General features: G+C 35.3%; 1 protein-coding gene across 2 annotated transcripts in view; it reads left to right on the forward strand.

Moving 5' to 3' along the window:
• The window catches only part of VPS13C (vacuolar protein sorting 13 homolog C), an 82,413-nt gene that overhangs the window by 24,252 nt on the left and 46,209 nt on the right, over window positions 1–11,952 (forward strand). For both annotated transcript variants that reach the window (XM_001232999.6, XM_004943746.4), the window contains 16 exons: window positions 306–442; window positions 1,162–1,288; window positions 1,906–2,023; window positions 2,396–2,525; window positions 2,878–2,956; window positions 3,909–4,048; window positions 4,571–4,724; window positions 5,132–5,208; window positions 5,374–5,433; window positions 7,350–7,503; window positions 7,883–7,999; window positions 8,439–8,542; window positions 8,785–8,952; window positions 9,746–10,050; window positions 10,876–11,023; window positions 11,784–11,886. In XM_001232999.6, the coding sequence (XP_001233000.3) occupies window positions 306–442; window positions 1,162–1,288; window positions 1,906–2,023; window positions 2,396–2,525; window positions 2,878–2,956; window positions 3,909–4,048; window positions 4,571–4,724; window positions 5,132–5,208; window positions 5,374–5,433; window positions 7,350–7,503; window positions 7,883–7,999; window positions 8,439–8,542; window positions 8,785–8,952; window positions 9,746–10,050; window positions 10,876–11,023; window positions 11,784–11,886 (2,121 nt within the window). The remainder of the gene's footprint in view (window positions 1–305; window positions 443–1,161; window positions 1,289–1,905; window positions 2,024–2,395; window positions 2,526–2,877; window positions 2,957–3,908; window positions 4,049–4,570; window positions 4,725–5,131; window positions 5,209–5,373; window positions 5,434–7,349; window positions 7,504–7,882; window positions 8,000–8,438; window positions 8,543–8,784; window positions 8,953–9,745; window positions 10,051–10,875; window positions 11,024–11,783; window positions 11,887–11,952) is intronic.

Raw genomic sequence — 11,952 nt, forward strand, 5'->3', positions numbered from 1 at the left:
GAACATTTCTATATGATTTGCAAAACTTTGTATGTTGTGATTGCTGGCTAAATAGAATTACTAGATGTCTTTTTACCTTGGTTTTTTGTTGTTGGGTTTTTTGTTTGTTTGTTTTTTTAACTTGGAATAGTGGATGTTCTCTGGATGGAGAGCAGTTGGTTTAGGTGGAAAACATACTATTAAAAAAGTCAGTCTTTATCTGAAATATAACTCATCTTAAATAACATTTCTTCATATGTGGCCTGGAAAAATGTTTTACTTGTGAGTAGCATTTCAGTTGTAATGTCCCTTCTCTTTGTTTGAAGGATTAGCTCATATTATCGAAATGAGGAAAGTCCTTGACTTGAAGATCCATCTGAAACCTTCCTACCTTGTGGTTCCACAGACAGGTTTCTACCATGAAAATTCAAATTTGCTGATTTTGGACTTCGGTACATTTCAGGTATATAAATGATCTCTCCTTATAAGCACAGAAGAGGAAGGAAATAGATGCATTAAGAGGGAAAAAAAAAAAGGACTATCATGTAAAACTGTCTGAATATCAGAAGGTGAAGGTGCACATCTGTGAAAGAATTCTCACCTAGTATGCTTGAAAAACCAATTGCAGCCAGCAGTTCTGTCAGTGTTCAGAGCTGTTGGGTTGTCTTTGATGTACTTTAACTGTGTAACCTGCCTCAGAAACATTGTCTTTTTTGATAAATCATGAAAGTAACATTTTAATTAATATCTTTGATATATTCAGCAAAATGTGATTATTTTTCTTCTTGTTTTTCTTTAGAATGAGGTACCTCTTATTTATATAAGAGGATCTATGTTTTTTACTTGAGTTTGAAAGTTGATTCTTCTATTTCTATGCAACTAAAAAATGATAATTATTTAACTTGATTTTAATTGACTAAATAAATATTTTGTTTGTACTTCAGCTGTAAACTTTTAATAATAAGACTTCATTTCACATTACACTAATTGTATTATTTGATAGTATCATCAGAAATAAATATTTAATAGCCTTGGTGAGAGAAGTGTGAAAGAAATTAAGGTATCTTCTCTATAATAATCCAGTTGGCTATGATAATGTTACACAAATCACCTTTTTCACCATCACTAGAACTAATATCACATGTATGAATTCTATACTTATCTTGTCCTTATGTTTTTCAGCTGAACAGCATAAATCAAGGCAATAGTGAAGCTTCTAGTTTTTCATCTTTAGAGGAGATTATGGATAAAGCATATGACAAGTTTGATGTGGAAATAAAAAATGTGCAACTTCTTTTTGGAAGAGCAGGTACTAAAACAAAACTTTTAAACTAATAATCAGTTGTTTACTAAAGAACTGTTTACTCAGAGGATTGCTGAAGTATACCTTTCTGTAATTAGAAAATATGTTTTTAAAGAAAAACAGCAAACAATAATACCTTAATACCTCTTCTGGTATTAAGCTGAGAAATTTCCTTGTTAGTTTCTCTTAAAACCTCTGCTAGTGTTTTGGTTGTAGGTCTGTGTATTATTTCTTTACTTCACCAGTGAGCAACATAAATGCATTGAACTATTATTATCCTTACTATGCTGTAAAATATAGGTGGAGTTGGCCTTATTAGCAGTTCGTTTGGCCTTAAGTTTTATAGTTGATAAAATGCTAGGTTACTTTTTTAAAATTTTTGTATTCAAGAGCATCATTTAGTGTGGAATTGAGCTTAGCACTGCCAAGTCAATATACTGTTAAGGGATATTGAAAATCTATTAAAGATTCCTTAAAATATCTCACCCAAATTGTTCTGCCTGCTTTGGTTTGTTAGTGGGTTCTTCAGCTTTTCCTGGGGATGCTATTTGAATACTCACAGTATTTTAATTATAGCAATTAGCAAGCAATGTGTTTTATCTAAATTGATTTAATACTTGCAGGTGAAGACTGGAAGAAGGCTCGTTTTCAGCGTTCATCAACTTTACATATGTTACAGCCTATGGATATTCATATACAGCTGGCAAAATCAATGGTGGAAAAAGATACCAGAATGGCAAAGTAATGTATTAATATTCAGAGGGTTTATTTTTTAATTATTGTGTACTTACAGAAAGGAAAAAAATGTTTAGTTATACTTTGGAATTTGAAGCCATCAATGTCTTAGTTAGCTTACTACGTTTAACAAAGCCTTTCTTCACTCTTAGTTCCTGATCACCTTAACTTAATGAAGTAACTAAATGAATGACTGAAAATCTGATTTTAATGAGTGCAACACTTGTTTTTAATGCAGATTCACTAGCTTTACTGTGACCTGACTTTAGTATATTAGTGTTAATATCTGTAACATTTTAAATCAAGAATTGGTTGTGTGCTGTTTCTTTTGTCTTAGTGTGAACCAGATTTTTTCTTTTTTTCCTCTTTTTTCTTAAGGTTTAAAGTGTCAGGAGGGCTTCCTTTGGTGCATATCAGGGTTTCTGATCAGAAAATCAAGGCAATTTTTGATCTGATTGATAGCATTCCATTACCTGAGATGTCATCTGTTTCAATTCCAAGCACAAAGGTAAGCTGAATATAAATAATAAAAGTGAAACAATAATAATAATAATAAAAGCTTTGTCAACAAAATCAAAGTGATTGTTATGTGAATTCTTCCTAATGTCTTTTCACTTTTTTTTTTTAATCTAAAATCTCTTGCTCATCTGTTAAGTTACAACTTAACATCAGAACATGCTGGCTAATTCAAACAAAGCTAACTTTGTCATTGTCATGTTGGCTTTAGTATAAATATTGCCAAAACTCAAATGTCTAATAAATGAAGGGCCAGCTTAAAGATTTATCATCGTTGGAAAGTGTAACTCAACATACCAAGTTATGAAAACATAAAAACTGACTTTTTTTTCTTCTCACACCAGGCAGCAACTATTCCTGCAATTCCTGTTGATGCCAAAGGGTTGCTTACTACACACCACTTGTTAGCAGAAATGGCGTCAGGTAAGAAAAAGAGAGCAAGGCAAAATTTATGGAATACCTTAGCATTTTCAGGCAAGTATTGGTCTTAAAGAACATTACTAGAACAGTAGGGATGAGTACCACTGTCCCTAACTTACAGTGCATAAGAAGATTATTAAAATGCTGTTGTTACCTCAGAATACTATATATGCTTTTTTAAAAAAAAGAAAGAAACCTTCTTTTTTGAAATAAACTCATATTCTGCATAAGCAACCTCTTAAAAAATAAGTAGAATGAGCTGTTCATAGCAATTGCTTTAGGATGCAATTAGCAATCCAACATAGTTATCCAAATGTCATGCCACATCTTTTAGAGAATTGAGAAAACTGTTTCAGAAATTATACTGTTTTAGTCAAAAATGGATCTGCTGCTGCCATTTCAAGAGTTTGATGTTACAGACATCTACTTTGGAGTAGGCACATGGAAAAGGTTAAGTAACATGTCTAAAGCACATATTCTTTCATACGTAGCCAGTGCATGGCAGAAATACTTCTACAAACGTTACAGGAGTGCTGTCTGAAATGTTTTGCATTAGCAAAGCTCTTCTGTCTCTGTAAATACAGAGCATGACTAGCAAATGGCAAATTAATGATTGATGCTTTGGATTTGAGTGTTTATTTTCCTAGTTGTTCCAGAAAAAATTTTGTACAGTGGAACATGAAAAATTCACTTCTGGGAGTTTATAACTGTACTTCCTTTATCTAAATGCTTTAGTGTCTAATTATACAGCTAAACTATAGTGCTTTCTTCAATAAAGCTTCAATTTTTGTCACTTCGCCATTTTCATCTAATGGGTAGAAGGCAGTATAGGTGTAAAAAGTGTGCTTTGTCAGATTAGATTTATGTGGTACTAGAATGAGAAAGGGAGGGGGGAGAGTTCTATCCTTGTTCCTGGTAAAAGCTTACTAAGGAGGAGGTCACCTCTGTTCTGCAGACTCTGAAGAAGAATATTTTGATTTTGAAGAAAGATATGAACCATACTATAGGGCACTAAGTAAAGGAGAAGAAATAGAAAATACGGAATCTGCTAAAGAGGAACTGACAGATCTTCAACTGAAGTTTGAAATTAAAGAGGTATGTTTCTAATTCTATTTTAATCTTTTATATAAAGACTACTTCATATAAGAAAACCCATTATTCTATTACCAGTGTTGTCCAAGTTTATGGACACACAACACATTTACCAAAGTAAAAATGTGTGTGTGTATATATATTAGTTATTTCTATTTATAAATCATAGAAAAGAGTAAATAAAATGTATTTTCTTAAAGTGTGTGTATAAGTTGTGTAATACAACGCAAACAACAACAAAAAAACTTCAAAAAGTCAATTTCTGGAACTATTATTTTATATTAAAAGTATTCCAGCTCTCAATTAGACATCAGCACCCCCTTCATTCCTTCCCCAGAAAAGAAATGGAATGGAAGAACAAAGCAAATAACTAGGCAGGTCACCTACAAAGAGCAAAATCTGTAAAGTGTCTGTGACCATCAGGCATAAACAAGGCATTAATACTACTAGCATTCCTTCATTGTTGATTTGAGCGAAGAAAACACTCTATATAAAAAGATGGCATATTATTTCTTACTCATCCAGGTTTTGCTAGAACTCACCAAGCAAGAAAAAACTGAGGAAACAGTACTTGTGTTTGACGTAAAGCATCTTGGGACAGAAGCAACTGTCAGAACGTTTAATTTAGCAGCTGTATCATATTTGAAGACAATAAGCTTGGATTACTATGAAATTGGAGGTAATGTAGGAGAAAATATACTGTGTATATTTATACTTAGTGAGTCTGAAATTTTCTTTTTTTCTGTGCTCCTTAAAATTCAGACATTGCTCTAGTTTTACAGGCACAATATTTTGGTATTATGCAACTTTCCACTGGCAGTGCTTGTCTCAATTGTACAGTTGTCAGTTATGGACTGCCACCTTAATGCTTAGCAGATAAATAACTAGTTTTGGATTGAGAGATAATACAGACTTGCTGGTTTAGACTTGAAGGCAAACCATTGATTCACGTGTTATGGGGCAGTAGATTTTTAACAAACTGCATTGAAAGCTCACCTGTATTAAAGGCACAAATGCCTTTGGCTCACTGAAAGGAGAAGTTTAACTAACTGCTGTGTATTCTGTGTCTGTTTTTGTATGTTACAGGTAAAAAAGTGCCCCTTCATCTAATTAGTTCATCAGATAAGCCTGGCTTAGATCTTCTGAAGGTGGAATATATCAAGGTAAAGGTTAATCTTTCTAAAGGATGATTTTTTTTGTTTGTTTAAATCACCTCTGCACATTACAAAGTCTTTGACCTTCTATGTACAGAGTATGTGATATTTTGTATTTTAGGAGCCCAAAGTGTGGGTTGAATTAACAGCCTCTATGCTAATCATTCATTTCAGGCTGACAAAAATGGTCCACACTTTCTGACTGTTTTTGACAACACTGAACAGAAGATTCAAGTGAGTAGTGATTTTTTTTTTTCTTTTTCCTTTCTCCTGCACCAGGGAGCCTGAAAGTTCAGAAGCACGTGTCAATTTTTTATACACTTAATGTAAGAGCAATATGTTAGTCTATTTCTGAACTATGGAGTAAAACTATGTAGTTACAAGCTAATGTGGATAAAATCAAGATAGTATAAGGGTGTGTCATCTTCTCAAGCATATAAAGTGTTAATCTAAAAACAGCTGCTATGGGAAAAAAAATATAGCAGGTGGAGAAGTTTTTCTGTTTCTTGTCAAATTGAATATTTGTATTATACGATCTGTGTAATCAGTACTCTGGTTAAATTTGCTATGAAGTCTATGTACGTTTAAGAGTGGTTTTTTTTGTTTGTTTGTTTGAGAGGGGAATGTGTTCTAGTTATTTGCTGTGAAAGGGGAGTTTATTATGATACTATTTTCCACTTCACTTCTTTCATTCTCTAGAATGATAACTTAATCTCTAAAAACAGTATCCTATATTGCAGTAATTAATGACAGTGAATATGTACTTGCTTAACTTCTGGTTGTTGTACCAATGGCATATTTTTGAGTGTTTGTTCTACGTAAAAACAGTGTGTTGACGAGAAATAACTTCTCTAAAAGGTATTTCCCCTTCCTTTTGAACATTAGGACAAGTATTCTCCTGCCTTGAAGTCATGGGATTATTTGAGGGTCATCTAGTCTGTCTCCCCTACAGTGAGCACTACTAGCCACATACTTTTAGAGTATCTGCAGATTTTATCAGGGAAATCGAAATAATACTGGATTTTTTTTTTTATTTTGTTTTTTCCAAGAAGAGGCTCCTGAAACTCCAGCAGGAAGTGACGCTTTTATTTCAATGTTAGTGAATGGAATTGACTGATTTTTACCCTATGGGAAAGTGCTGATATTTAGACAAGTCCACTTACTCTACGTGGTTAAGCGTTGCATTCTAGCTCTTCAGTAAGGCTTGTGTGTCCGTAAGAACTGGATTTGATCTCTCTTCCATTCCAAGCTGATTCAAGTGCATAGTATGGTTTGCTAAACTACAAGGCAGGTGGTTTATTAATCTTTTTGGATTCCCTTAATCTATTTGCCTAGAAATTTCTTTATTCTGAGTATCTATATGGCAGCCAACTACCTCTTATCCTTTCATCTTGTACTGGGTTATGGTGCAAGCATGTACGGAGTCTGAGTTTGACAGAGCACAGTGCTTGAGTGGAATGAATCCTGATTTAGGTTAGGCTACTGTAATCTGATGTGTCTTGTTAAATTAGTCATCTGAGAAGGAATTGCCTCTCTTTTAATGTTAGTAAATTCATTTTGTGTCATTTGACTTTTGTACTGAGGAAGTAATAGCTTAGAGGTTATGGCTGCTGAGTTGTTGTCAGACTGACTTATTTTCTAACCCTACCTTTTTTCTGCTTTACAAAAGTTTTTTTTCTTTCTCTTTATTATTTGTTGCTGGTAATGTGCGTAACTTCTCTATTTCTAAGAAACTGTTATGCTTCTGTAGTGGAAATATGAAGTCATGGCTTGAAACAGTGATTGAGCACCTGGTGAGAAGGATGGATCAACCCAGGGGAGCTCGTGTGTGCATTGTAATACACCTGAGTTACCAGAAGGGGGGGAGCCAGGATCCTCCCCTGCCCAGACTTTATTTAAGGGTTGGCAATGGTGGTGAAGGTCGCTCATTAGAGATCCCTGTGTACTTGAGGCCTTCTGAGGGTAGAGCAGGTTCATTCTTTTGTGTCTGTGTCCACAGCTGCTGCATTTCAGCATATCCTCACTTGCTGCAGCCTAGGACTTTGCTACTATGCTGTCACTGCTGCGCTTTCCATACCATTACAGCTCTATCGGGTGCTCTTTTACTTGCAAGCTATGTTTTGTGATATGGAGTCTCATGTTTTCAACAGGTGGCTTTTTCATCACTTAACATTCTGCTGCATACAGAGGCCCTTATGTCTGCTGTCAGTTTTTTAGCAACTGTTAGTCCGTCAGGAAGTGGAAGTAGTAGAGAGACACCAACTAAAGAAGAAAAGCAACAAGATGACCGTACATTAAAGAAAGGTACCCTTGTGTTTGTCAAAATGATGCGTCTGTATGGATATGTTGTGTGTTGGCACAAATATGAAATGCTAGAGAATCTGATGAGCTTTGCCTGAGTGACGATCATGGCATGTGTCACAGTGCCTCAATGGGCTGGAGGACTCTTGGAGAGAAAAGCCTAATAAAAATCTTACTGTTCCTAGAGTGCTAAAAAAATATATTAATAGGCCCAGAGGGTAGCAGATTCTGACATGCTAGGTGATGAAAGAATCTGTAGGAAGTAGTATTGAATCATCAGAATGCCACTGTCACCAAGCTAAAACAAGCCTCCTCTGCTTTTGGGAGCTTAACTGAAAAGGTGCGTGCTGTGCCTTGCAAAAACACCTTCTATCTTTTCTAGTGACGAGACCTTTTAAGGATAAGGATGCCTTTGCCTTCAAGCTCTTAGCCAGGCTGGATGCCTTTTGTTTAAATCTTTGTGATGAGAAAAAGAACATTGCAGAGATCAAGATTCAAGGTATTACATTTTCTGTTAGTATTCGTCTTGCAGTTTAATTTCAAAGTAAATGTGTTTTTTCCATGTTTTTTTCCGGGTTTTCCTCTTCTTTGAGTTGTTTCTGTTGTTTCCTTCTTTTTTTTTCTCCTATAAGTCTCAAATGGCTTGGATATAATAGAGCTCTCAGTTACTGTGTCCCTTGCTGTAGAAATTGTAAATGACCTATTTCTTCCTTTTTTTTTCTTTCCAAACAAAGTAGGTCATCAAGTATTTACAGGGTTTTTAAAATATATATGTGGGTTTTTTTGAGGTTTTCGTTGAATTTGATATGGGATGAACAACAGAATTTCTTGGAGCAATATTACTTAAATAGGGGTCTTATCAAGCTTTTCTTGTGTTGTCCCCACTGCCCTGAAATTAGGTGTTACTTTGCTACTACTGTTTCTTTTTCATTTGACAGGTCTTGATTCATCTCTTCTTCTTCAGTCAAATCAAACAGAATTCTTTGCCCGACTTAAAGATGTAGTTGTCACAGATGTTGATACAAGGACCCTTCATAAAAAAGTACAAGTTTTTAAGCCTTACTTGTTTTTTCATTAATTTTGTGTGTGCAAGTGAAATGTAATGCATATTCTTATTCCATTCTTTAAAATACTTGATTTCACATGAATACTTCTTTTCCACTTGAAGTGGTGAAAAAAGGCTTTTGTTTTAGTATATCTGATAGGCTGACAATATATTTGTTTTTTCTTAGTACCTTCTTAAAAGCTACTGATGGCCACAACGTACTTTTTCTTTCTTTCTAGGCCGTATCTATAGTAGGAGATGAAGTTTTCAGTTTCAGTCTGGTATTATATCCTTACGCTACTGAGGGAGAAGCCTATGCTGATATGACAAAAGTGGATGGTACTGTCTCTTTGAAAGTAGGCTGTATTCAAGTAGTATACCTTCACAAATTTCTTGTATCTTTGCTGGTAAGTCTTTTTTCTTTATGTAACTTGTGATGCATTCATTAGCTTTCCCTATTTGCAACCTCAGAAAAACTTACAACTTCAGTTTTTGAAAGAGTGAGCTTAACTTTCTTTATGTACTACTTATAAACTTGGATAAGCCAATTGTAACTGATTTGAAAGTCAAAAACTACCACGCTGCAACCCTGCAAGGGGGCTGTTCTGTGCCCTCTCCCCTCACCTATGCTTTTAAGGCATTTCACCTCTCACACCCAACCACAGGGAAAACCTGAGGTCATTGCAAATGTAATTGAATTAATAACATGGACAAAAAATTTTCTGCAAATTAAGATCCTACAAGGACTACAAATTAATCACTGTAAATCACTTGCCCTTTTGTCAATTATTATAAATCCTGATTTTTGTAAAGCATTAGTGGGTTTTCTGCCTGCAAACTACTGACTTCAGTAAGTATTAGCATTCACTGATAAAATAGAGGGGCTTTAAAAACAACGTATTCCCCGGAAGGTAATGAGATAAAAGAACCTTGCCACTAATGTGGGTGGGAAACAGAGGCAAAGTAATGAGTTTAAAAATCATTGGGTGGTACTGTTAGTACTTTTCTGGCCCTGTAACAGATGTCATGAAGAAAGGTATTCAGTTGCCTGGCCCCAGGGAAAATTTAACACATTAAACAGCAGAAGTTTTTGTTGATGTTGGTTATTACTGATGTTGTACAATGAGAGATTAGTTGAGATTAAAAAAGAAACAACCCTATTTATAGCTGTATTTCTCCTTTGTCTTGATCTTATTCTAGACCTTCTTGAACAACTTTCAGACGGCTAAGGAGGCACTGAGTGCTGCTACGGTCCAAGCTGCAGAAAAGGCTGCTACGAGCGTAAAAGATCTGGCTCAAAGGAGCTTTCGACTTGCTATGGACATTCACTTAAAAGCACCAGTTATAGTCATTCCTCAGTCCTCGGTTTCCTTCAATGCTATAGTAGTAGATCTTGGCTTGATTAAGGTTCAGAACCGGTTTAGCTTGGCATCTCCAGAAGGCAGTTTGCTTCCTCCAATCATTGACAAAATGGATGTGCAGCTGACTAAGCTGAAATTGTCTAGGTAAAGTGCATTTCATCAAGTAATGCCTTAGCTAGTTGGTAATATTAATACATTGTAAGGCACTAATCTCCTTGTTTCTAACGTGTGGTTAGTGGCAGTCAAGTATTTGGTGTTAAAATATGTCAGTTGAAAGTAATGTCTCCTATTTATTTCCATGGAAAGTACAACATATGCAAAGAGCACAGTAACACTGTTCGGTAGAGCAAATTATCAATTACAAAAAGCTGGGTTTTTTCAGCGTAGTCACCTTTAGCTATACCTTTTTACCTGTGATGAAGAAGAACCTTCATGATATGCTCCTAAAAATCTGTATGGTTGTCTGGAATGTGCCTTGTCTTTCGTGTCACTGTCACCACTGCTGAAATGCACCATGCACGACCTCACTGTGCTGACATCCACTCTCAGTAAGCATTCAGCTAGCAGTGATGAATGTCAGTGGACACAGTCTTTTCCACATGAAGGAATTTAATCCTGCGCCTTTGCTTCATCCATACTTCTATGTCAGACTGCCTCTCTGCTACCATCTGTCACACGGCAGGAAAATCTAACAATATTGGTGGGAAGGTTCAGCCTGTACTGTCATACCACCAGTGTCTGCCTGTGACATTGTGGGCCAACATAATAAAATCAGAGGCATTAATTTTGGGGCAGCTCTCATACTAACATGTTAACCTAGGAACAAATTGATGAGAAGTGAAATAAGATGTCCTGCTCAAGACGTATGTACCATATGGAGATTAAACTTGATATTTTAATATGGTTTGAGTTAAAACATAGCATGATTTAACTGTTTTCTTTAATGTTTTTTTTCTCCTTTCATTTAAGAGCCAGTATGGAGGAAGGTTTATCGCATCAGGACATTCAGATACTTCACCCTATTAATTTGAGCCTGTCTGTCAGTCGAAATCTAGCTGCATCTTGGTTTCACAAATTGCCAATATTGGAGATCACAGGATATCTGGATACAATGAATGTAAGTTTAATGCAGTTAAGACTGAGAAGCTCATAATACTATTAATGTAAGTCTAACCTGTATACTTCTGGTCACAAAAGTGGAACAAGCTACAAGCTGTTAGCTGAGGAGTGTTTCAGGGATGTCAATAGCATTTAACTTGTGTGTGTAGATATTGAAGTTTGAAAGCGATGTTAAATACTTTACTCCCTATGTGCATTTCCTAAACTGAAAAGAGAGAACTGAAAGGGATGTCAAGAAGTTTTGGTTATTTGCTGTTGTAAGGCAAGACCAACTTACATCATGTGTTGTTGTGTCCAGTTCTCTGAGTGAGTCTTTTTCATTGCCTTTTAAAAATTGGTATCTTTTTGAGAGGAATTTAAATCTGCAAATAATTGCGTTAGCAACTCCAGCTTCATTTCCTGCCACCCTCCAGTGATCTCAAGAAAGTTGTGTATTTTGACAATTTGTATACTGTATGTTTATATAAAGAGGAAGCAAAATGTCATGAGGTAGTATGTAATTCCTAGAATGTTATTGAAGGCGTTGATATTGTAAGTAAAGCTTTAAGAAGTCATAACCTTCCTAATGCTTTAACTAAGTGCTTATAAAATTATTATTGTTTGTTATTTTCCCCAAGAGATGACAGTGCTGACAAAATATCTGTAAATAAGCACCTTTTAGTCCTGCCAGAAAACATTGTTATGCTTCGATAGCTAGTTAAAACTTTAAAGAACTGTTGGTTTTTTTCTGCTGAGAACTGTGATCTGCGATTTTGTAGGTTGCAGTAAGTCAAGAGGATTTGAATGTCTTCCTCAAAGTGTTGACAGAAAACCTTGGTGAAGCAGAACAAACTAATGCAAAACAAATACTGCAAGAGGAAGGTGAGAGATGACTTAAATAAGAAGCATGTTAGCTTTCAGGAATAATGAAAATCATGTATTATCTGG

Source organism: Gallus gallus, chromosome 10, assembly GCF_016699485.2.
Source record: "Gallus gallus isolate bGalGal1 chromosome 10, bGalGal1.mat.broiler.GRCg7b, whole genome shotgun sequence".
NCBI lineage: Eukaryota > Metazoa > Chordata > Aves > Galliformes > Phasianidae > Gallus > Gallus gallus.